Source organism: Rutilus rutilus (genome assembly GCF_951802725.1).
Source record: "Rutilus rutilus genome assembly, chromosome: 12".
Taxonomy (NCBI): domain Eukaryota; kingdom Metazoa; phylum Chordata; class Actinopteri; order Cypriniformes; family Leuciscidae; genus Rutilus; species Rutilus rutilus.
Window position 1 is genome coordinate 28098302 of NC_140217.1, and position 26223 is coordinate 28124524.

The 26223-nt window shown below is 36.8% G+C and overlaps 3 protein-coding genes across 6 annotated transcripts in view; 1 reads left to right on the forward strand and 2 right to left on the reverse strand.

Moving 5' to 3' along the window:
• The window catches only part of ddr2a (discoidin domain receptor tyrosine kinase 2a), a 36656-nt gene extending 36412 nt beyond the window's left edge, over positions 1-244 (reverse strand). Inside the window, exon 1 of one of the 2 annotated variants that reach the window (XM_084426146.1) lies at positions 79-244. The gene's annotated coding sequence lies outside the window, so the exon portion shown is untranslated. The remainder of the gene's footprint in view (positions 1-78) is intronic. The other variant, XM_084426143.1, reaches the window with a different exon arrangement.
• A 2418-nt stretch (positions 245-2662) lies between these two features.
• Positions 2663-14870, reverse strand: uap1 (UDP-N-acetylglucosamine pyrophosphorylase 1). 2 transcript variants are annotated; one of them, XM_084426606.1, is made up of 11 exons: positions 14656-14870; positions 13765-14057; positions 12487-12691; positions 9822-9997; positions 9331-9503; positions 6379-6572; positions 5764-5904; positions 4482-4670; positions 4154-4195; positions 3543-3609; positions 2663-3422 (listed from the first exon to the last, which is right to left on the reverse strand). In XM_084426606.1, the coding sequence occupies exons 2-11, from the start codon at positions 14039-14041 to the stop codon at positions 3330-3332; spliced, it is 1557 nt and encodes a 518-aa protein (XP_084282732.1). In that variant the 5' UTR covers positions 14042-14057; positions 14656-14870; the 3' UTR covers positions 2663-3329. The 2 variants fall into 2 exon arrangements, with proteins under 2 accessions (XP_084282732.1, XP_084282733.1); XM_084426607.1 differs by lacking the exon at positions 4154-4195.
• Positions 14871-15471: 601 nt separating this feature from the next.
• Positions 15472-22851, forward strand: uhmk1 (U2AF homology motif (UHM) kinase 1). Of its 2 annotated transcripts, XM_084426609.1 has the most exons (9): positions 15494-16092; positions 16973-17265; positions 18012-18203; positions 18350-18444; positions 18525-18601; positions 18681-18779; positions 18863-18951; positions 21718-21790; positions 22674-22851. In XM_084426609.1, exons 1-9 carry the CDS (start codon positions 15792-15794, stop codon positions 22697-22699), a joined length of 1245 nt encoding a protein of 414 aa, XP_084282735.1. In that variant the 5' UTR covers positions 15494-15791; the 3' UTR covers positions 22700-22851. The 2 variants fall into 2 exon arrangements, with proteins under 2 accessions (XP_084282734.1, XP_084282735.1); XM_084426608.1 differs by lacking the exon at positions 22674-22851 and having other exon boundaries at positions 15472-16092; positions 21718-22031.
• The last annotated feature ends 3372 nt before the right edge of the window (positions 22852-26223 follow it).

A 26223-nucleotide genomic window follows, 5' to 3' on the forward strand; every position in this document is an offset into this window, starting at 1 on the left:
GTAATAACCAAACTTCTTTAAATTAAATAAAAATAAAAGAATAAAATAAAGAAAATTACAGACATAATGCAAACTTACTGCTTGGGTTGCTTTTTTCAAACCATTTGTCCAAGGCTTTTCTAAGTCCAAGTACTGTATGAGTAATAGGAGGATAAAAACTAGGATTTCTCTTTCTCTCCGAAGTTCTCTCAGTCCTCACATTCAGACACAGTAAGCTGATGTAAGACACCGCTGGATGAAGGGGGAAAAAGAGAGAGAGAGAGAGAGAGAGAGAGAGAGAGAGAGAGAGAGAGAGAGAGAGAGAGAGAGAGAGAGAGAGAGAGAGAGAGAGAGAGAGAGAGAGAACTAAAAAAACGAACATTCTGAGGATTCTTGGGAAAATGCCAAAGTCCCAGAATTCTTTCTGCCATGCAGAAGGTTTCAATTAAGTCAGACTCCTGTGACCAATCAGAGAAGATTTTCCTTGAATATTCTTTCTTTTTTTATATAGTCAAGCATCATTTACAATAAAAATAAATAAATAAATAAAAATTCAGAAGTGAAGTGAGAAGTGAGAAGAACAGCAAGTATCAAGTTTATTTTCTCATATGATCAGTTATTTTCCACTGCCATGTGTTGCCGCTCACTAATGTTAGTAGGCAAGGAGGATGCAGTTATTAAAAATGTATTGAAAAGCAGTGAATTTTTCTTTCTCCATGTAGGTTTGTTTGCATTTATTTTGGAAACTGTTATTTGCAAACCTTTTTATAAAAACTATTAATTAATTATTTAAGAACTATGGGTATGGTGTACCTCAGTTAGTTCTGGTTGTAACTCTGGAATTGTTTATCAATTGTAAAAGAGATTTAAAATACACTTATCTTTTTTTCAACTCTAAAAAAATAAATTGTGATTATTAGGTAGACTTCTTTGAAGGTGGTTTGCCTTCCCCTTTAAATTTCTCCTCCATCTCTATAGTGGAAAATCAATCTGCAAGATAATGAGAAAAGCAGTCCCAACTTTTTTTCACTGTTTTTTTTTTTTTCACCATTAGCTTTGGCTAGGGACAGGATACTCAATAATAATTTATAGATGGAAAACTGATACAGAACTACTCTTATAAAAGAAAATGTGTGCAATAAGATTTCAAAACTTCTCCACTGATCTAAAGACACAGTTCTATACTGACATGACCTCATATGGTTAGCACTAAAAAGCAAACATTTCACCATAATTAAAAGCCTAAAGAATGGCCTCGGAGTTACTTGTCATTATCTAAAGCCAACTACAGCGTACTAACCTTCTGCCTGGGTTGATATTCTTCCTCAAGAGCAAAAAAGTGACAGGATATGAAGAGGATATTCCAAGTCACAGATTGCCTATAGTTGATCCCAAACCATCAACATTTGTGCGAGCGGCCTAGATTTAAATCTGAAAGGCCTTTCATTTAAACAGAGGCGGACAGAGCACACAGCTGCATTACTTGAGTAAAAGTACAGATAAATTTGCTAAATTTCCCTTGCTAAATTTTACTCAAGTACAAGTAAAAGTACTATAGTCAGATGTCTACTTAAGTAAAAGTTTAAAAGTACTTGAGTATCAAGAGTACATTTTCTAAATATTGCATTACTATTGCCACAGTGCTTAACGTTACATTGGTAAACACAGCAAACACTTGAAGCGAAAACTATCATTAACTTAAATTGAAAATTGAAATAGTCTGGCGAGGTGGGGCCACGGCTTGGCACATTCCCGGGATGGACCTGCTGCGTCTTCATCCATTGTTTCGTCTCTTATCTAAATCTGACAATGGAGTTGACTTTGGCGGAAAGCTGAAGGTGATTGCTGATAGGCTGTCCCAATCAGTGGCGCCTGCACAATCCAATCACATTTGAGAGGGTTTCCGAGAGGTTTCTTTTTTCCTTTTTTTTTTAGAAGTAGTAACGGGTACTCACAGTTATGGATAGAAATGTAGTGGAGTAAAGAGTACAATATTTGCCTCTCAGATGTACTTCAGTAAAGTCATGAGTACTCCCCAAAAATGATACTCGAGTAAAGTACAGATCCCTCAAAATTGTACTTAAGTACTGTACTCAAGTAAATGTACTCAGTTACTGTCCGGCTCTGCATTTAAAACATCCCCTTGATTCCAACACTGCACATTCATTTGCAAGGACGACTTCTCTAACTTCCCAGTCACAAGCTTTGTGGGGTTTATAAACATGATTGAGATCGATGCATCTAGGTCAAGGCATATTTCTAATAATTTCCAACCACGTGATTAGTATAAACAGATACGTTTCAAAATATGTTTTTCATCTCTCTATTGAGCTTTTTTTGTATTAGTGTGCACAGAAATAATCTCAGAATTAATGGAGAACCAAATGAAGTGGCAAAACGGATACTTTCATTGCCATTATGAAGCAATGCAAATCTAAGAATTCCAACAAAATATTTTCAATGTACTCGAATTGGGGGTGTGGGAGAGTCATGCTTAAAAGATTTTGAAATATGCATGTTTATACTAATCAAATTTGTCTCGGCGAAAATTGCAGCAATGTGGACATTTCCATTTTCTCAAATGTAAAATTATACACAATGCAACTCTCCTATTTCCATGCATCTTGTATTCCTATAAATGGTTCATGAGAAAACCAGAAAATAAAGTACACAAACAAATGAATCTTTCAACATGATAAATTATTTTATACATGGATATGCACAAATAAACTAACATAGATGATGCAGACAAAGGATAATCGGGAAGTGAGAGAAGAGAAGTGCTATAGACTGCAAGTGAGATAGAGTGTAAAATAGAGAGGAGAAAGAGTTGGTGTCTCAGTGAGTGCGCACTTTCTAAAGCAGAAAGAGACTCCAACCAATCAGAACATCTCCCATAAACCCTGTGCTGGAAAGTCTGATGCAATGTCACATTCTCACTCACTTTTTCTGGTCGAGAAACATACCTGTTAAAAACAGATATTCACTTTGTTTTGTGTAGGTTTTACATGCATTTATATTTTGTAAAAGAATCTTAGCGGTGTCCGATCATGCAACCTGCAGTACAGTATATACCATTGTGTATCATTTGATGTATAAATTAAACAGCTAAATTCATGTACCAATTCAAGAAAAAAAAAGCACTGCACATTGCTATAAAAATAAGTCTTCGCAAAATAAATAGTTTGATCATAAAATGGTTTGATTGTGATTAGCATTCTGCCCCCGTTCCTTCAATTTATTGTACACTAATTTCACAGTTTCCTCCACCCTGGCAGTAAGTGAGATGAAGATGATAAAGAGATCAAGAGTTTTCATTTTGGTTTTAAGTGCAGCAGCCGGCTGTATGTTCACAGGCCGTTCTTCACGAGTTCATGGACGCCTTTCTCATCAATGACCAGAGTGGACTGGAAAGCTTGCCCGTTCACAAGATGCTCCAACCCCTATGGAATCAAGAGAGACTATTAATTCCTCATTTGCAAATAGAGTATATGGCTTGGAATGTATTTTTTTCCCCTTGCACCTAAACCATATATCAGGTAAATTGGGATTATTCCTCTTACCTCACCACCATAGGACACAAGAGGAGAGATCTCACATTTGATTGGCAGGTCTGTTCCATCCTTCAGGCTGTGATAGGCAGAGCACCAAAATGAGTTATAGATTTTTATTTTTATTAATTACTATGCCAGATCAAGCATTAATCATGTCATATATGATATAAAATGATTTTAGAAAATCAAACACTTCATATCAATTAAAAATAAAAAAAAACTTAGAAGATTAGACTTAATAAAAAAATCCCATTACAAATGATTCACCCATTTAAACGTCCACAATCACTTTATGCAAAATGCAACCATTTTAATGCATTTAAATATTCATAATTCAAAATTCAAGAAAACTTGATTATAAGCACCTACACCAGATTATTTGTTATATTGATGAGCAGCCTTGTTCTGTTCAGCATGCCTGATGCCCATTTCCCAACATGCATATTATTCTGCCTGTTAGTAGCTGCTTTTCGGGTCAGAGCCAGTTAAAAGATGCCAACCTTTACTACGGCCGGTCTGGGATTGGACATCTTCTCCCACTGAGCTCTAACAGCTACACGGAATCTACTAAGAGCGAAGCCCCATCACCATGCATTACATACGACAGTGAGAATAGTTACTTCTGGCTGACTTCAGGAGTGACTGTCCCTGCTGGTCCATGTCTAGAAATGTTACACAGGAAATATAGTGTGGTTACACTATAACTGAAGATAAATGGGAGTTAAACTGAACACAGGTGGGAAGGAAATGTTTGAAACAATAAAAAAGTGGACTGGAGACAATCTAGGTTAAAGTAAAATAATCCATAGGCCTGCATCCATATGGATAAGAGCTGTGTGAGGATTCTTCAGAAATTCTCATTTTGTGTTCCATGGGGGAAAAAAAAAGACACCATAGAGTTTAAAAACAACACCAAAGTGGGTAAATATTGAGAATTTTCATTCTCACCTGGGTATAGCAGGTATGCGGGTTCCATTCTCATCAACGAAATGCCCTCCTGCATTTAAGATCCAGCGGTGATGCAGGGACATGAGGGCATGACGGGCTGTAGTGGGGTTGTCCTTCCCATCCTGACTGTCTGCATTCTTCAACGGAGAAAACTCATCTTCTCTTAGAACTTCATATACCATAAAATTTCTGTCATACACAAAAAAAATAAAAATAAATTCAATAAGTTATAACTAATTGAACATGCCTGAGGCAATACGTATTATGTCAAATACATTTTTTTTTTTTTTTTAAAGATAGACAATTTCCAATCATTTGTAGCTTTCACGTGACGTCACACCCTTACAGTAATGCCCACCTGGAGGGACTTTCCTCCATAGAGTGGTGCAGGGATGACGTCAAAACCTGGAAGACTAATTCGCCACTGGTTCCCTTGAGATTTTCCTATGGGATTTTATAAAGGGGTTTTTCAGTTTATGAGTAAAATAAAGCCAGTGGTAAACATAACTTGGTGATACTTTGACATTTTGTTCTACAACAAACTTCTCACACACACTCACACTCGCACTCAAGCTGTCTTATCTATTTACTTATTAGAAACATACATTTAAAAAAATAAACATAACAATAAACTGCTTCGAAATGTACATTTTTGGTATGGGTGTGTGTAATTTACGTTGTCGAACAAAACTTCAAAGTATCATTTTAGTTTAAGTTTCATTTTAGTTTAAGTTTAGTTTAAGTTTATCACTAACAGGCTTTCTTTTTCTCGAGCGTACCAGTGGCAAATTAGACTTCCGGGTTTTGACGTCATCCCTGAACCACTTTTTTTTAAAGGTTAGTTAAGAAACATGTATAATTTGAAAGCGTTTGATATTTTTATTTTATTTTGACAATTTTAAGCCAGTTCACAAGATATAATTTTAACTTCTTTAGCGTGCCGAAAAGATGCTATAAATAACACTTATTTTGTATATGATTAGCTTTAATTATAGTCTTTAAGAGATTTTGGAGGCTCTCTGGATCTTCATATTTCATAATAGTGTGAGCCAGACCAGGGGTGTCGTTAAAAAGAGTTGTTTTGACAATTTGATAGCTACTTTTGTGTTTCAAAGGGTACAGAAAAAGAAAAAACTGCACTGTCTACAATGTGCATATTGTGTAAAACTTGTAGAATCTATTTGAACTCAGTCAGTTCACTGGAACGTGGGTAAATGAGGACCATTCCAGTCAACAGCACACATACTGAAAACAGGAATGAACAAAAAGTCCTGACACTAACTTGGCAAACTGGAATATGTCGAAGACAAATTTTTCCATCTTAATCCCATTGGGTTTGTCAGGTTTGATTAGCTGCCCTTGTGTGTTCACGTAGGGAATTTTCTTCTGTGCCACATGATGCTGCAACTGTGGCTCGTGAGTCCTAAAAGAAAGATAGAGAGGTATAAAGACAGAGGGATGGACGGGCAGACAGTAACAGACATGTGAAGCATGTTCTTTCAGTTAAAATTTCATAAAAATGACAATAAGAGAACACGTCTGGCAAAGTCATCTGTGTTTAAAATACCAGACACTCAAAAACTGCAGATGTTCCTCTCCTGACTTTACCTCATTCTCTGTGCACATTAAAGTCAGATCCATCCTGTCTAGTATTTACAAGATGGCAAAGCTCATTGGAAATAGCTAATAGAAATAGCTGTATTGTTTAATATGTTACGGAGATCATTGCCTAGCGACAAAATATCATCAAATGCTGAAAAAAAAAGCTGAGATTCACAGATGAATAAAAAAAAAAATTGGCCAAAAAAATTAAATAAAAATATAAATTAATTAAATTACAGTGACATTAATAGCGGACTCATTTAATTCATGAGGTACTCTCTGAGGATTGACTAACCTCACAATCTCTTTGAGGAATGCGAGGGTGAAGAAGTGATTCGCTATGTTGCCAGCATTGAACATAAGTCGACCATCGGTGCTTCGCTTCTCTGCCGTTGCCAAGGTAATCTCGCTGTACTCCACCACTTGATAGAGCCCATCCACCTTACAGACCACGCCCACCGCCTCTGTTGGATTGGTCTTCTCCACAACCTGCCAATCAGAAGTAGATGCATGCGTGACTTCAGCACAACACTGAGGCATTTCAAAATGTCAATGTATTCAATACTTTCCTGTACATGCAATACTGGCAACATTAGTTTGCCTTAGGTCATGTTCCTTTTTTTCTTCTTTTTCCATTTAGATCATCTAGCACTCACTTAAAGTGAATCTTTAGAAACACTAACACTTTAATAACACTAATTCTGTTGAATGTAATATAAATGCACATTTAGTTTCATAATGGTTTGGTGCTTACATTTTTAGTGTTTTTAATATTTTATAGAAATTTAAAAAAAAAAGTGCACAATTTTATAATCAGCCATTTATCGGCAATAACATGAATATCTAAAGAACCTACACTAATTTTCAAAAGTTTGGCGTCAGTAAGATTTTCCTTTTTAAAATACTTTCATTCATCAAGGATGTAATAAATTGAACAAAGGTGGCAGTAAAGAATTTTACATGGTAACAAAAAAATATATATATTTAAAATAAATGCTGCTCTTTTGAACTTTCTATAAATCTAAGAATTCTGAACTAAAGTATGATGGTTTTTATAAAAACATTAAACGGCTCAACGTATTTTCAAATGTGATAATAGAAATGTTACTTGAAGACCAAATCTGCATATCAGAATGATTTCTGAAGAATTATCATTATCGGCAGTAACACAAATGTTAAATAATATATTAATATAATAATATATTAACATTTAAATTGAAAAGACACATTTATCAACACTGAAATGTCAAGTACTAAACTAGCTGCAGTGTTTGAACAGCCCACACACTCCTGTGTGCTGTGTTTGCCTGAGGTCTGTGTTAAATTACAGCAGAGGCAAAAGCAGAAAACCCTTTCCATTCATCCGAGTAACAAATTACAAACTTCTCAGTTGATGAAGGGTTAGCATTGAGGAGAGGCTTCGAGCTAAAGCCACTTTAAGTGCATGCTTCAGAAATTATGAGGGGTGGGTGGGTCCAGATTTTCTTACCATCGTCCCCCTGTCACGCAGGAACCGTTTAATTACTAGCAGCTTCAGAAAGCTCAGTATTCAAAACCAGCTGTTGAGTATTTATGTCTGAACCAAATATCACATGCTAATACTTTCATGAATCACATTTCGTACGCCAATGATTCAGTTTGAGGCGGAATCAAAGGCAGCTTAAAGCATTTTGTTCACACTGTGAAATACAAAACCGATTCTTCACTTTCAAATAACAACCAATAGAAACAGAACAGAGAAAAATAATCAAAATCAGAGCAGAATAAATACAGCAAGGATACGATAAGGGAATATTTGTTCAGACGTAACAAAACAAGCACTTTCAGAATTCTATGGTCATTACATGACTAACTGGTCACACAAGTAAAACATGTTGAGTGTCATTCTTGTGTTACTACATACTCTTCAGGAACACACCTACAGTCAAGTGTCAATCATTTAATTTGTATTGGATATCTGAGTTGAATGATTGTTACAAACATGTTTATTTCCTGATAATTTAAATGTGAAGTGTAAAAAAAATAAAAAATAAAAAATAACACTAAACAAACATGTATGATAAAAATCAGCTTAGCAATTTGGTGTTCATTGCATCATAATAACCACTAAAATACGTCAAAGACTGTGAGGTTACACTGAGAATAATGGCTAAATTAATTGGGTATCCTGCATCACCAGGCTGGTTATATAAGAGTTTTAAAGGCAATTAAGCTCCTGACTGGAGACCATTTAAAATGTCCAGAATAACCACTGTTCCCTGTAAAAGTATTTTCCCCTTCTTGCTGTTGTGTACGCAGACTGCAAAAGCACATGTGACCGTGTTACCTGAAACTACATTCTAAGGAACCACACTTCAAGCCCAGGGGCCCATCAAAACATTCCTAACGTATAAACATCATTAAACAAATAGGTTAACAATTAGATGAGAATAGTTTGGTACTCAAAATGTCTCTAAAAAAGAAATTGAGAATATATCAGTATTTAATACAATTCTTATTTCGTCTTTCAAAACCATAGTAAACCATGCAAATTCATTCCAATGTGTAAAAAAATTAAATAAATAAAAAACTTACTGTTAAAAGGTTTAGGGCCAGTAAGAATTTTTTTTTGTGGATTATTTATTTTATTCAAAATATGGTAAAAACAGTCAAGTTACAAGGACAGTTTTCTATTTTAATATCTAATTTTTATAATGGTAAAGCTGCATTTTCAGCATTATCACTCCAGTCTTCAGTGTCACATGATCCTTCAGAAACGATTCTAATATGCTGATTTGGTGCTCAAGAAACAGTTGTGTTGAAAGTTTAAAAGAACAGCATTTGTTTGAAATAGATATCTTTTATAATATTATTAATATTTTTACAGTCACTTTTGATCAATTTAATGTGTCCTTGCTGAATAAAAGTAATCATTTTAATCAATCGTACAGACCCCAAACTATTGAATGGTAGTGTAAATTCCTGTACGTCCTGTTTTGTTTTCTGAGCAGCTGCTCCATCTAGTGGACTAGCAAAATATGTTTTGTTTTTTTAAATATGTGGCACTTAAACATTCCATAAAAAAACATTAGAAAGTAATCAGATTAAGGAATAATAGACCACAAATACAGATAAAAAGAGTGCACAAACGTAATGATAATACACCAAGTAAACATTCATAATAGAAATGTATTTGCATGTTTTCTGCATTATGCATAGAAGAGGAAATTCATATAAGGGCAGGGGTCTAGGTACGTTAAAGACTGACCTTTGCACCACAGTCTGCTCCTTTAAGTGTACAGAAGCCAATGAAAGCAGGATCGGCCACTTTCACAAGAATGTTGTCTACGCAGTAGACGTGGATGTAGGAGATTCCTCTCGTCTCCATGTCCTTCACAATGTTCTGAGTCCCCAGAGCTCTGTACAGACCCCCGTTTCCATCTGAATATGAAGATACAGAGAAAACATACAAGTGCTGAATATTCACAGTGGTTCTAACTATTCTTGGTAAGCTAACTGTAAGGCTAGTTAACCTGTAGTTCCTTTGGGAAATTTCGAATAGGTTTTTAGAAAAGTTTTTTTTTTTTTTTTTTTATGAGGAAAATAAGGTCTGTGGTTAAGATTACTTAAAGAGACTTTGACGTTTTGTTTGACAACATGCTGTAAACTATTTACAGTCAAACAACATTATGTGAATAAAAAAGAAAAAGAAAAAGTAGTTGTCAATAAGAGTTGCTAATCTTGCTTTTAAAAACTCACCTGGTGCCATTGCCAGTTTGCCTTTTCCCTCTAGAATAATTTTCCCATTAAAGTCTACAGCGGGAAGCATGCCTTGCTGAAAGAAAAACACATTCTCTTCCTTCAGGCCGAAGTAGTTGTGCCGTTTGAAGAAGTTTTTGGTCATGTCCATTGTTCTGCCACTTGTCATAATGTACCTGATGTATCAAAACATTAACCATGTCATTTGCTTAAAGTATAAATACTCTACTGTCCAAAAGCTTGTTTTTGAAAGAAGTCTCTTATGCTCACCAAGGCTGCATTTCTTTGATCAAAAATAAACCAGTACAGTAAAAACTGTAATACTGCAAAATAATTACAAACTAACTTTTCAATTTTAAAGTGCCCATATTATGCAAAAACACAGAATTTACTGTTTATAGACAATGTGCAGTGTTTCCGTGACGTCCAAAAAGCGCAAACGTAAGAAGAACGTGATTGACTGTCTGTTGTTAAGCATCTAGCTGTAACATTCGAACACCGCATCATTTCACACTGTGCAAGTTTGGCATCGCAATGCAGGGCAGGGTTAACATGGAAAAGCCCAGGTTAAAGGGTTTTTCCACCCAAAAATGAAAATTCTGTCAGTAATTACTCACCCTCATGTTGTTCCAACCCCGTAAGACTTTCCTTCATCTTCGGAACACAAATTAAGATATTTTTTATTAAATCTGAGCCTCCATAGGCTTCTATGTTATTGAAACTTGCCGGCCCAAAAAGTTAGAAAAGACAAATGTGTAAAATAGTCCAAGTGACTACAGTGGCTCAACCACAAGTTTTACAGGGTTGCTCAACGTACAGTGGCTAAACGAAAGTCTTACGGGGTTGGAACAACATGAGGGTGTGTAATTACTGACCGAATTTTCAAACCCTTTAAAAGCAGCGGTAACTCCGCTTCCAAGGGTACGTTTACACGACAACGATGTACTAAAATGGGAAAGTATTTCCATCGCGGTTTTCACGTACAGACGACACCATTGTCAAAACGATCCCTGTCCACATGGATCTGCGGAAACGGCTAAAAACGCTGTATTATGCCACTGCCAGTAGTTGGTGATTGTAAACTTTGCTGTAAAGAAACACTACGCGCCTATTGACTGAACACGTAACACACGTGCATGACATCACGGTTTTCACAAATTCACGACCAAAAAAAATAAATAATTTCAGGCCTCCAAACCTCCATTGTTGTGTAAAACCCATAAAAAGCTTTATATTTTTTGTTGAAAACAGTGTCGTGTAAACAGCCCCTAAATTACAAGTGTTAAATGTTAATTTAACCAGGGTTAAAAGCGGTGTTTAGTACGATGATAACCTGGGGTTACGCGCAGTGTGAAAATCCCTATGAAAGGTAACATTCATAAAAGCATGATAGGGGCACTTTAATATATTTAAAATGTTATTTATTCATGTGATGGCAAAGCTGAAAATTCAGCAGCCATTACTCCAGTATTCAGTGTCACATGATCCTTCACAAATAATTTTAATATGTTGATTTGCTACTCAAGTAATAAATAGTCATAATTGAAAATTGTTGTGCTGTTAATTTTTTTGTAGAAACCATGACATTTTTGTTCATGATTCTTTGATGAAAAGAATGAACAGCATTTATTTGAAAGACATTTTTTGTAAAAATGTAGAAGTTTTTACATCACCATACACACCTGCCAAATGTTCTATATATTGTAATTATGACCACAGCTTGTAATAATTGCTTTAAAACGCTCATTGTTTCTGCCTAAAATTAATACATGACGTAAGCTAATTGCATGATTTTTATTTTCTTGAACTGTACATTTCTGAAATGTGGACATTACAAGGACACAGTCACCTCTGATAACAGATTACTCTAAATCGTAATGTAGAAAAACACATTTTCTGTAAAGCTGCTTTGAAACGATATGTATTGTGAAAAGCGCTACACAAATAAATGCGAATTGAATTGAATAGTAAAAAAAAATGCACAAAAATTAAGTTCAAACTGGAGATTAAAAAAAAAAAGCAAACATTTCAGAGACATTGTTCTTAGCACCTAATTATCTGGGAGAGCATGGTGAGTACTCTGATTGGAAAAACAAATCTATGACCTTGTGGGTTTTTTTTTTTTTTTTTTTAGTTTGATGTGATTAAAATGTTTTTTTGGATATGGTACATTTTAGATACTAAAATCATGGTAACACTATTGCATTCTTTAAAGTATGTTGGCATAAGGCTATGGCGATCATACAGTGATATAGTATTATAATCTGTCTTTAAATAATGAGTTAAAGTTAGAGCTGATCATTAGGGCATCATTGTGTCAGAGGTCAATTCTGTTGGGTACTGACTGGCTCTAAAATGATTTTTCTCGAGAAGTCTGGCCTAAGTACCTCAGGATGACCTGCTGGTCTCATGTCAGCCCAGTTTCACACTGACTAAACCATGAACTGACATTCACAGTGGGGTGGTCACTTCATTACGGTAAAAGGAGGGAAACTTCCTCAAGATCAAAACAAGCCTACTAATCCAAGTAATTAGATTCAACAATGGTTAACTCAAATTCCTTTCCAGTGAGATTGAAAATGACAGATTTTTTTATTATCCACTGCTTTTACTGTAAGTGCACTGTAACTGAATGAGCTTTAATTGTGTTTAATGATCATCTTACCATGGAATGCAGCACTTCCTTGAGTGCTGTTTTTCAGCGAGCTGTTCCAGTCTTTGGATGCGTTCTGCCTGGATCTGAAAGAGGGTTTTGTGGGAAGGGAGGCCAACGTCATACATGCCTTTTGGATATGATACACCCAACCGTGTCCCTTGACCTCCAGCCAACAGAAGAACCGCCACTTTGTTCTCTGATATACAGCGCAGGCCTGTGTGGAATGAAGGGAGGTTCGGTCACTTTAGCAAATAGGTGTTAATATTATGTCAAACTATTCAAGGTATAAACAAAAATAGGTCATTGTTGCCATTACATGAGTCCTTAATGTAAAATATAAGGCATTAATTACTTTTACAAAAATAAAATATCCAAACTAAGCAGAGAATAGAGATGGAGGTTGTATAAAATATCTGGCTTCTTAAGCAACAGTTTGCTTTTCAATAATTGCAGATAACAGGGGCGATTATCCTAGACTTTTATGAGGCCCACTTTATCTTACATAAATTACTTTTATGCTTGATGTTACTTTACCCACACACAGCCTTGAACATGATCAAATTTAACTTTCATGTGACTTATTAAAAACAAAATGACTGAATTAAAAGAATAATAATAAAAAAAATGAATGGGACACTGAGACAGAAGGAACAAAGAAGGTTTTGGGTCCCATATAATGTGGTCGGATTAAAGATGATGTGATTCTGAATAAGCTCGACATGACTTCAGCAAAGAAATCACGTCAGATCTAACCAGAACCAGATGTTTTCAACCCCTTTTGGAGCATCCACCCAAAAATGGAGTACAGGGACAAAACAATGTTTATTCAAATCTGAAACTTATTGTTCCCGATTGGTTTGACACTGGAGAGAAATCTCTCAGGGGTCATGGTTTCTTAGGGGTCCAATGCATGCATTGTGTTTTGTTGTGCAATATTTCTTAGCAACATTTGTTTCTGCTCAACAAAGACTGACAAAAATTACTATGACATTTGTGTAATGCTAAATGAATTATGAAACATAACCTGCTTCGATTTTGTAAATGGCCTCCTGTATAAAAGGTATTTGGTCTCCAAGCCTTACTCAAGGCTTTAAAAAACAAACAAGTTTTACTCAGGTTTGGGGCATTTGTCACCTGGCCAGGCTGGAAAACCAACTAGTTGACCTGCTAAACCCCAGTTTGGCCAGGTTGAGAGAGCAGTTAAACCCACGTAAACCAGTAAAGGACCTTAGGGCACTTAAATGTTTGAGATGAAGTCCTGTGAAACATTACAATATCTGAACTCACCCTCTTCTTCCCATTCTTTAAGACTTTCACGATCACGTGTTACACTCCCCAAATGTTCCCGGGGCACCGGTTCCATCCTGGTGTCCACTTTCTCCTGGGAGCTCTGCCCAGATGTCTTCATGGCAGTTTTAAAGAAGCTATTGATCTCCATGAAGTTCATGCTCTCCAGATCGACACTAATCTCAGCTTGATCCTCAGGGTTCAGCTGATCCCAAAACTGGAGGACATGAGACTGCCCGGCTTCAGCGAGTCTCTCAGCCAGTTTGCTGATGTCCATGGTCTCTCCGTTAGATCTGGACGAGTCAGTGGTGGAACAGAGGCAGAAGAAAAGTGACACTGATTATCTAAGGATCTCTAGAACTCCTGGCAGATCCACCCATTTTATCACACCCATAAATTGATAACCACTCTGTGTACGTGCTCAATCAAATAAACTCAAGGTAGGCCAAGTCTAAGGTCAGGTGTGATATCATTACTCAAAGATCAACATCATTTTTAATGGGCAGGGACACAACATAGACCAAGTTTGATAGATAATCAAGTTTGATTAAAGATTGACACAATACCCTATTCCTGATTTAAGAACACACCTGCTCCAAAAATTCCTATTCCAATTTTTTGCTTAAGGTATCAACATTTGTCATAGCCATTTATAAAAAGAAACATATAGTATTCAGATGTAATAGCCTGTAAGAATTACCCATATCTGGCCCATTTGTGCCCTCAAATACAAATCGATAGACTGGTAAAGTAGTGTTTGATAAAGAGTTGCGAGGAATGCCACTGTAGCGTGGTCGGACCGCCCCCTTGACAACAGTTAAGCTCTCTGCAGAGCCAGGCCTTGCGAAATGTTTTATGACGGTAAATTTAACAACATCATAATGTTCTTACCTTTGGAGCAGCTGCTGATCATTCAATACTTTCCTCACACTTCTGTAGTGGGACTAAAGACACGGATACATCTCCTGAGAGCTCCGCCTGCCTTCCTTCACAACCCGGGTTAGATCCTCCTCCGATATCCGTCAGACTGACGTGGCAGGACACACACCGTGACGGAACCACCAAATAGTCAAATGAAACGCGATACTTTTCCCCACCCATATTCCATATTACTGCCTCTATGCAGCCCTTGAATAGACAGGCGAGTTGTCATTCATATCATCGTAGCCAATAGTGAGGCAGAGATCAGGTCAAGGGCGGGACTTACAACGCGGATTTCTTTTATTTTATTTTTTACAGTCTTTATTCATTTAATCGATTCATATATTTGCCCAAAGTCCCAAATGTAATAATGAATTAACTTACGTTTTTGATTAGATTTGTCATTTTGAAGGCACATTGTGGAGAAACAAATTTAACAATAATAAATGAATTATTTATTGAATTGATTAATTTTAATATCATACAAATTTACTACTTTAATTCATATAATTGGGGGGATAGGGGGGATTTTTAAAAATTATCCATAACAACAATACACAATAACAACAAATGGATTAATAATATTGGAATTGACTACATTATCCATTAATTGAATATACTGTATTAAAGAGACAAGCGCTTTACAAAAAGCATTATATTATATGGATTTAAATGCTCTACATTTTAAATATAGAATCTAACTATTCAAATTTTACATTTGCTCGACCGAAGAAAACACGGCTTTTAAAACAATGTCGTCATTTCCGGTATCATGGCCACCAAAACAGTGGCAAGAATTGATCAACTCGGTCCAGAACTGGGTTTCATGTATTCGCTGAATCTCTGAGACGCCACCTCGGCTTTTCGGATCGACTATGGTGCGGCAGATCGCACCAATTTATGCGTTTGCATTAAAATAGTGCATTTAAGTCCTTGTTCGTCATCCGTTGATAGTTACGTTACCTCAGCTGTAAACTTTGGCTTTCAGACAAGCACTATGCAAAGATCATTTTAGGAAAAAGTTTCTGCAAAGGGCAACTAATGAAGCAAACACTACTTATTATGAACCTGATAGTATTTAACTCACATTATCATTGATATTACTTATGGCTAGCAGTTCTGGCTCCAATGCAAAAATGTCCAGTCCAAGTGTCAGCACACCGGGGACGACGGTGAGCCCGGGGGCCGTGGATCAGTTGACGAGCCCGGCGTTATTTGAGATTTACGGAAAGAACTGGAACGTGCAGGCTCGTTTGGGTCAGGGCGTCTCGGCCTCGGTGTACCGGGTGAGCTCCGGCAGGGCGAGTTCCGCAGTGAAGGAGTTTCAGGCGGACGCGCAGGGTGGAGATTACGGGTACCTGAAGGAAAGCTCTGTGCTGGAGAAGATTCAGGGACATAAAAATATCGGTAACCACGTACAGGGATCAAGACCAGCTAAGAAACAGATTTAAACCAGTGGTTACCCAACAAGTCTTAAAATGATTTACATTTAGTTATCATTAACATTAGTTATCTTAATTAAAAAAATAAAAATAGAGATGTAAACCATAAAACTGACATAATATTTTTTACAGCCGTACCATAAGTACATATCAGCATAGATATGAGGGCCTTTCGAATATTGTCTTGGACAAAGGGTGAAGCCATAAAGGTTGGGAACCACTGATTTAAACAGCTCTATATACCACTATATTGGTATTAAAATCATGCAAAATGACAATTTGGGCTTGAGTTCAGTTCTTTGTAGTAAACTACTGTGTGATTTCCCTCCATTATACAAAAGTAAAAACTTTCAAAAGTTGTGATGTAACATTATTTGGGCCCTTTTGACACCTTTTGACACAAATTCAACATTACACATTCATCCTGCTCGTATATTTAAGTTCAGTTATTTCACTTAAATGACAATTAATAGGTCATTTTCAATGCCATTTAAGTGAAATTACTGAACTTAAATATACGAGCTTGATAAAAATGATCATTCTAGAAGAAAATTTCAGATGGCACTTAGAGGCTTTTGCATCTGAACTCTTCATATATATGTGTGGGTGTCTCTGTGTGGGTGTATATATATATATATATATATATATATACATGCACATATATATTTATATATCGTATATATACACACACACACATATATATATATATATATATATATATATATATATATATATATATATATACATACACTTTTATGTTAGATTTCACAGCCCTACTCCTGAAGATCCAAAAGCTGTTATTTTCCAGCAGTTTAACATTGGTATTTTCTCTGTTGTGTCTCTAGTGGCGCTGTATGGAATGTTCACCAATCACAACCCATTCGGTGTGGCCACTCATTGCCTGTTGTTGGAGCTTTTGGACGTGAGTGTGTCAGATTTGCTGGTCAGGGCGAGTAATCAGGGACACTCCATGTGGTTGATTCAGCACTGTGCCCGTGATGTTTTGGAGGCCCTTAGCTTCCTGCACGGAGAAGGCTATGTACATGCTGACCTCAAGCCCCGCAACATTCTCTGGAGCGCTGATGACGAGTGCTTTAAGCTCATTGACTTCGGCCTTAGCTTCAAAGAGGGACACCAGGTGAGGAGTTGAAATGGTTGGCATGAGACACCTCATCATTTGCTGTCAGAATTTATTCACATGCACAAACAAACACTAAAGTTAAAAAGTTTGGGGTCGGTAAGATTTTTTTCTATTTTTGAAACAAGTCTCTTTATGCTCACAAAGGCTGCATTTATTACAAATGCAGTAAAACAGTAATATTGTGAAATATTATTACAATTTAAAATAACTGTTTATTATTACTAACACAAAAGCCACAATCTGTCTCTCATCCAAAATGTTGTTTATTTACTGTCGTTTTAGAATTTAAAACTTTTATATAATATATATTTTAAAATATATTTTAAAATGTCAAAGCTGAATTTTCAGCAGCCATTACTCCAGTATTCAGTGTCACATGATCTTTCAGATATCATTATAAAATTCAGATTTTGGTGCTCAGGAAAACATGTTGAAAACAGTCATGCTGCCTTATATATTTTGGAAACTGATAAAAAAAATTTCAGGATTATTTGATTAAAGGTAGGGTTTTTTGGTCCAGAAGATATGTGCATTTTGTAATATTTAGACCACTTCTATTATTGATTGCTATCAGGATGTGAAGAGAGTTTCAACCAGTATAACAAAAAGTGTTTATGAAAAACATTGCCTACCCTACCTTTAATAAAACTGCAAACTTTTGAATGGTAGTTTAGCATTGATGTGTCTTATTTTTAGATATAGGTTCACAGTGAGCCTCAGGGTTTCTTGTCTGTTCCGCACAGGATGTGAAGTACATCCAGACTGATGGATACCGGGCACCTGAAGCTGAGCTGCAGAACTCACTGGCTCAGGCAGGTCTGCAGAGCGACTCTGGCTGCACAACTGCTGTGGACATGTGGAGTCTGGGCATCGTTCTTCTGGAGATGTTCTCAGGAATCAAACTGAAAGAAACTGTGAAGTCTCAGGAATGGAAGGTCAGCAGAGACCCAAGCAGCTGTGAAGCTGAACTCTACCTTGAATATGACCTTGAATGTTACTTATTTTAATAATTTTCTCTGTGTAATGTAATTTGACCGTAATGTTGTTCTTGCTAAAATATGATTGTGTTGCGTCTCTGCAGGATAACAGTTCTGCAATAGTAGACCATATCTTTTCAAGCAATGCTTTGGTTTACCCGGCTATCCCTGTCTATCATTTGAGGGATCTGATCAAAAGGTAGGAAGTAAACCAAGCAGTGCAGTTGTGTGTTCTTTAGACATGACTAGAGTAAGTAATATGTATCTGTATATTCCCAGTATGCTTCACAATGACCCGAAACTCAGAAGCACAGCTGAGGCAGCACTAATCAACCCTTTCTTCAGCATTCCCTTTGGTTTGTATCACTCAGCATCTAAAAGCATTGTCTGCATTGCTTGGTGTTTGTGTGAGTGAGAGACTGCTTTGGGTTTCAGCACCTCATATTGAAGATTTGGTTATTCTGCCTACATCTGTCCTGAGACTTCTAAACGTAATAGATGACAGTCACCTGTACAATGAGGATGAGTATGAAGGTGAGTCTTTGTCTCTACATTTTCTTTATAGCAAATATACTTTTCTATACATCTCAGTCACATTTACTTCTTGTCTTTCTTAGATATAATAGAGGACATGAAAGAAGAATGTCAGAAGTATGGCACGGTGGTATCCTTATTGATCCCAAAAGAGAATCCTGGAAAGGGACAGGTGAATATAAATTAGTCTAGATATTTTCTTTACCTAATAAATTCATGTATAGAAAAAGACACTGGTCACTCTGTGTGTACAATAGTGGCCAAAATTGATGTCCAGATGGGGTGTTTGATTTTAATGACTTTACAAGCTCAATTAAACCATCAAAATATGAGGAATATATGTATATATTTTAAATGTTTTAAATATGAGGGAAGAAAACATTTATTGTTTATCTGACAAAATTTAAATGACAAACGACAGCTACAGGTTTTATTTTACTAAGCAAAAAGAAAAGCATAGATAAACAAAAAGCTCACAGGAGTAAAAGCATACATTGACTACAACATAATCAGTTATTAATATTTTGTTGTTTTATCATTTCTTTGTATGACAGCCTGTCCAAAAATTATGTCCACACAATTTTGCACGTTTCATTGCGTTATCAGTAATAAATCAATTGACACCAAGCACAACTACGCAATATGATTACAAAATCTTTTACATATTTTTAATAATATTTTAATAAAGCGTGAAGATGTACATTTTCCTGGAAATTCTGTTTGGAAGCTCACAAAATCTCTTTTTTTTTGTCATGTTATTCGCAAATTCGCAAAAATCGAACCTTTCGTTGAAGTATAAGGATTGAAAGTGGGGGAAAATCACATTATGAAATAAATGCTTCTATCCAAAACATGTTGGCCGTAATTATTTGCACCCCTAGAATTTTATATTCTATATTATGAAGTATATTTAATTACATTAATGGGTAATTCTTATAGGCTATTACATCTGAATTATACATGTTTCTTTTTATAAATGGCTACGACAAATGTTGATACTTTAAACTAAAATTCTAATAGGAATTTTTGGAGCAGGTGTGTTCATAAAAATTAATTACATTAATATAATTTTTTTTAGCACACCAGGGTGACTAGGAACATGAAATAATCTAGCTATGACTTCTTGTTTCACGGGAGTATAAATATGCGGAAACACAAAGGCCAAATTTCGTTTATCGTCCATTACAATGACTAAAACCAAAGAATATAGTTCTTATGTGCAGCAAAAGATTGTTGAGCTTCACAAAATAGAAAGTGGCTGTAAGAAAATAGCTTAAAGGGATAGTTCGCCAAAAAATGATATTTAAGCCATGATTTACTCACCCTCAAGCCGTTCGAGATGCATATGTCAATCTTTTTTCAGACGAACACATTTATTTTCAGTTATTTTAGAAAATGTCTTAGATCTTTCAGTGGTTAGAATGTGAAGCAATGGGGTCCAGCTGCTTCAAGACCGAAAATGTGCATGCATCCTTCACAAAAGTAATCCATCCGGCTCCAGGGGGATAAACGAAGGCCTTCTGAGGGTAATCCGTGCGGTTTTGTCGTAAAAATATACATATTTAAAACTTTATAAACGAAAATAACTGGCTTCCGGTGGCGGTCGGCGCGCGTTCATGGAGATGGAAGCGTCGTGACGTAGAACGAACGTAGAGTTTTGTTTTGCTCTGCTCTCTGGCTGCGCTGTCACGTTCGTTCTACGTCGCGACGCTTCCATCTCCATGAACGCGCGCCGACCGCCACCGGAAGCCAGTTATTTTCGTTTATAAAGTTTTAAATATGTATATTTTTACGACAAAACCGCACGGATTACCCTCAGAAGGCCTTCGTTTATCCCCCTGGAGCCGGATGGATTACTTTTGTGAAGGATGCACGCACATTTTCGGTCTTGAAGCAGCTGGACCCCATTGCTTCACATTATAACCACTGAAAGATCTAAGACATTTTCTAAAATAACTGAAAATATGTTCGTCTGAAAAAAGATTGACATATGCATCTCGAACGGCTTGAGGGTGAGTAAATCATGGCTTAAATATCATTTTTGGGCGAACTATCCCTTTAAGCATTGAAAATTCCCATTTCCACCATCAGGGAAATAATTAAGAAGTTCCAAACAACTAAATGTTGGAAGAAGACGTGTCTATAACGTCCTAATGCTATTTTTTCTTTTGCTGGAGATTCTGGACATTTTGTTCAGATACATGGTATCATGGATTCTAGCAAACTCCAACAGATAAAAAAATCAAAACCTCACAGCCTGTGCTAGAATTCATATAATGGGCCGTGGTTGGATCTTCCATCATGACAATGATCCAAAACAAACATCAAAATCAACACAAAAATGTGTCACAGAGCACAAAATGAAGCTTCTGCCATGACCATCCCAGTTCCCTGACCTGAACCCTATAGAAAATGAGTGGGCTGAACCGAAGAGAAGAAGCGGCAACATGGATCTGGGAATCTGAAGGATCTGGAGAGATTCTGTATGGAGGAATGGTCTCTGATCTCTTGTCAGGTGTTCTCCAAACTCATCAGGCATTATAGGAGAAGACTCAGAGCTGTTATCTTGGCAAAAGGAGGTTGCAAAAAGTATTGAATAAAAGGGTGCTAATTATTATGGCCAACTTGTTTTGGAGAAAAGCATTTATTTCATAATGTGATTTACCCCCCACTTTCAATTCTTTTACTTCAATGAAAGGTTCGATATTTTTACAGCCATCTTTGATCATATTTACCAGGTGTGCCAATAATTCTGACCACAACTGTAGATTTTGTGTTGCTTTCTAACCCAAAACAAACAGTAACACAAGAAATCAGATTAGAAATAAGTTATTGATTGAATTTGAAGCAGGAAGATTTACATCCTACTACAATAATGATGTTAACAAAAAAATCATACAGTGAATTTGAAGACTCATCATTCATCTTGTCTTGGCAGGTGTTTGTGGAGTATGCAAATGCCGGAGACTCCAAAGAAGCCCAAAGACTGCTGACAGGACGAACATTTGATGGCAAGTTTGTGGTCGCTACGTTTTATCCACTGAGTGCCTATAAGAGAGGTTACTTATACCAAACCGTGCAGTAAGGTTGCACACACATCTCCACACAAAAAGTGTAAATTACCTTACAAACATATGACTGCTTTTAAGATCATGTTGTGTGTATTAATCTATTGTGCTACCTTTAATATGTACTTGTGTCACTAAGATCAAAATGGTTGTGAATATAGGCACACATGCAATTATCTTGGACAAAACAAGGTGAAAAGTTTTAGTGCCTGCTTCTTACTTTTTTACTAAAATATCAAACCACAATAAGACAATTATATTTACCGTGTGATAGCTGGTTGCCAGACGTTCAATACTTATGCTTCCATACGTTGTCATTTTGATTATTTAATTTGTTTGAAGTGGTATTGATGCACTGCTTTGGTTTACACTGCCTTCTAAACAACAGATCACTTTAGAGACTAGGTTTACATGCTCTTTGAATGTCTACAATTCCAAGGTTCCAGGTTATGTGGCCTGTTTTCTTCCGTTGTTAGTTTTAGTGATGGTATGTTGGGAATTTCCAGTAATTACGCACATATTTATAAACTACTGGCGAAATACACTGGCCTGCATGCACTGTGCCGTGGTTAACATTTATGTTCGACTTGACCATCAAGCTGTTTAACCGCATTTAAAGCGAAGACGGAAATCCATCAGCATCTGCCGAAAGAGCACAAATACGACAGTGGGTAGATCATTCTTAAGTGACTTTTCTTTGCTTATTCAGGGTTGACTGGAACGAGACTCCATGTTTAACACAAAAGCCACAATCTGTGTCTCTACCAAAATGTTTTTCAAAATCTCTCTGGAGATCTTTATTGAACCATATACTGTTGTTTTACAGTTTCCATCTCGAATTCCAAAGTATAATATTAGTTGTGTCTGGAAACTCATCGAGAGCACGTCAAGTGGACTTCTTGACTTCTTCTGAAACTACTCAAGTCTTAAAATGTGTGAAATGGTATATCACACAACTCATACTTTCATAGCACACATTTGTGAAGATTCAGGAGCAAATTATCTAAGCTGGACTGCCCTAACACATGGATTAGTAATCCTGTTATTGTAAACTGTGTTACCTTACTATCTAATACACAGTAACACAGATTGTGTAGCACACTATTTAATATTAGTTCAGAAAGGCTCTTGTTGGCTTCTTGTTAAAGTCAATTGTATCAGCTATTTGAATGGATTTGACTATACAACAATAGTGAGTGATTTTGAAGTCATTAGTTAACAAACATTATTTAAAGTTTTCCGGTTGTAGTGTTCCTGGTATGATTGTGCTTTTCAGTCAGTTTGTCTGTGATTGCATGATATGTGGAGTCTTTATTAGTACTTCAGAGCTGACACATGAGCAGTTGTTTCTAAGCTCGTTCTCATTTATGAATATTGTCTGAAGGGTGATTATTTATTTTTTTGGACCGTCCAAACTGCAATACTACGGAGAATAAAATTATATAGTCATGAATTAACAATTCGTTCCCATGACTTGAGTTTATAATTTGTTCCCTCTTTTTACTAAATCATGGTTCATTCAACGTGGCCACAATTTAATAAAGCGAGGGAACGAATTCTTAATTTGTTCTTAATATAGATGTCCTGCAGTCTAGAAACATAAAATTAACTTCCACAGCTGTGAGCTCTAATATTATAAGTGCACAAGACAATGTGAGGAAATGTTTTTCAATATTCAGATGTTAAAGAATTTGAAGTTTAAACTTAAAACATTTTCCAATTATTTTTTTCTTCTTCTAACTTTCTAGATGAGGTGTGGATTAGATGGCATTGTGGCCAATAGTTTTTCTTTTTATTAATGTTTCTTCTTCTTTTTTGATGGGAATGTTTTAGTGGTAGGAAAAGTGCACTTTGGTTGAACTGATGAGTGTGTGTCATTCCAGATCTGTGCAATTTACTGAAATTCTGACTGACTCTGAGCACTGAAGATATTGTGAGTGATCTCGATTTTACACACTCTATATCTCTCTCTCGCTGACTCTTTCACTTGAATGGTGATGACATTTGAGAGAATAATGGAGATGGCAAGCAAGAGATATTTTAGCATCCTGCTCATATGAATCTGGATTTCTGCCACTGGAAAAAGTGGCTCTTGTTTACAAAGATTCAGTTACTAAGCATTTGAGCTTGTCTGTGTTGAAACGCTCATTGGGATACTAATTATATGCGTGTGTGTTTGGATAAACTTCCCAAAAACAAAGAGAGCCAGTATATATGAACTAAATGAAATAGCCGTGGCTACTGATTTACAATAAGGAGACTGTTTCCTTGTCTTGCTTTATTCCTCTTCCCGTTTAAGCCGGAGAACACCTACAGTGAGCAAATAATTGACTTTTAAGATGTTGAATAATTCTGAGTTACTCAGTTACTCAGAAACAAGCATTTATAATACTAACTACAATGCCAAATTTATATTATGATGAACCTAAAAAGTTGGTTATGAAACAAATTGGAAGTGATTTTTTTGTATGCGAATACTGTGTAGGTCTTGTGGAAAATTGCTCACATGCGTCAGACCATTAATGAGAAACTGACTTTTGTGTTTATAAGTGTGACAAGGAAGATTCCAGTTTTACAATCCAGATTGATGATAAAAGATGCATATCCAGTTTATAGATTAGCGAATTGACATAGATGCGAGAATAGCAATAGTCAGTTCAAGTGTATCTTGTAGTTATGAGCCATCCAAATTTTGAATTCAGCCCAGTGATCCAAAATACACATTTATTACCCCTTTTCCACCAACAAGAACCGGGTGCTGGTTCAGAGCCAGAGCCAGAGCTGGTTCAGAGTTGGTTCGACTGACGAGCTTACTAAGAACCGGTTTGCCTTTCCACCGGCTAGAGAGCCACAACAGAGCCAGATCTTACGTCACTGTATACGTCTCATGTTGCCCAGCAACCGCTAGTGCGGTAGCGCCAAACACAAACACGCCAGGCTTGTTCGAGATGCATCGGCTTCTCGCAGATCGATCGCCGCATGACATAAAAGCACTGCGATAGCGATCTAAAAGCACAAGGAGTCGTATGCTCTCCAAACACTCCCGCAGCTCCGATCGGTCCTCGCCGCTCCGATGCATCTCGAACAAGCCATCAACAATAACGGACGTTGCAATACTATGGACGCTCATGGGTTTGCAAAAATACATCGGAATCCAACGCGTTCGTGCAGCTCGCCGTAACTTACATAGACGGATATTATAATCGAGCTGCTATTAGCTCGACTAGCTGCTATTTAAAAATGGCGGTCACAAGTTTCTATTCGTCTTGTTGGTCACGGTAACCCCGCCCCCAGCCCCTGACGCAAGCGGTTCTTTCTTGGCTCCGTTCTAGACCCTGCAATGATTTGGTGCTACTTAAGAACCAGTTTTACTGGTTCGGAGCTGGTGCTTTGGCGGTGGAAAAACAAAGAACCGATTTGAAACTAGGCTCTGGCTCCGAACCAGCACCAGCTCTGCCTTGGTGGAAAAGGGGTATATGACACCAGGATGAAGGCCTACTTTTTCCTCATCAAAGCTACTCAAATAGAGCCTCGAGGCCCCTTCTAACTCTTTCAGAAAGCACAGAGATTTCTTTCCATAACTGACTACTGCATAGAAGAGATGGGTGTCTGTCAGGGATCATTTCATGCTGCCTTAATATGTTGTAATAATGTCACAGTCAGTGAACGCTAGACTGTGAGAAAAGTGCCAAAATTGTTTCGAAGCCGCCTTTTCTCTCCCCCACCAGCAACCCTGGAGAAATACTAACTCTGCAGGGAAGCCATATGTTGAAACGCATGAAAATGCCTTTAGATGTGTCCAGAAACCTTTCAGTTGGATGCCAGAGATCACATGAACAGTAAAGCACAGTGCTGGAATTTGGCTGGCTTTTGTGTTTGTGTAGAGAGTAATGGACCTCCCTAGAGAAAACACTGCAGGGTGTAACCACAGATAGACATGAGAGTGAAACGCTCTTTGGGTCTTAATAACTCCAGAAAGGTTGGAGAACTAAACGGCCGCTTGAATGGCGAGAGAGATACTGAATTTAATCAGGAATGGAGAAAATGCTTGCAAATGCCCTTGTTATCTACCTTCATGATTTCCTTTGTAACCCTCTTTAAAAATAGGCTATATTGGATATATAAATTGAATCTGCTGCTTTATTGGTTTCTATATTGAAGTCATACATATCACATTTATCTCACAGCTTGCACATGACCTTTGACGTAAAAGAGCAAGGCAACTCACTCACCTGACATTTAACGAGGAAGTGTGAACTTCAAGAGCAGTGAGGCCATAGGTTGACATGAATCATGTATAGATATTAAGATATATGGGTTATAGTTCAGAGAGAGACTGGATATGTGGCTTTGCTAAGGTGAAAAACAATCAAGAA

Coding starts and splice junctions, on each gene's coding strand:
- uhmk1 (XM_084426608.1), top strand. CDS start 15,792: ATGGCTAGCAGTTCTGGCTCCAATGCAAAAATGTCCAGTCCAAGTGTC. Junction 16,093..16,972: donor TCAGGGACATAAAAATATCG/GTAACCACGTAC, acceptor TTGTGTCTCTAG/TGGCGCTGTATGGAATGTTC. Junction 18,602..18,680: donor TTTCTTCAGCATTCCCTTTG/GTTTGTATCACT, acceptor TTTGGGTTTCAG/CACCTCATATTGAAGATTTG.
- uap1 (XM_084426606.1), bottom strand. CDS start 14,041: ATGGACATCAGCAAACTGGCTGAGAGACTCGCTGAAGCCGGGCAGTCT. Junction 9,504..9,821: donor CAAACTGGCAATGGCACCAG/GTGAGTTTTTAA, acceptor CTTCATATTCAG/ATGGAAACGGGGGTCTGTAC. Junction 3,423..3,542: donor TTGTGTCCTATGGTGGTGAG/GTAAGAGGAATA, acceptor TTGATTCCATAG/GGGTTGGAGCATCTTGTGAA.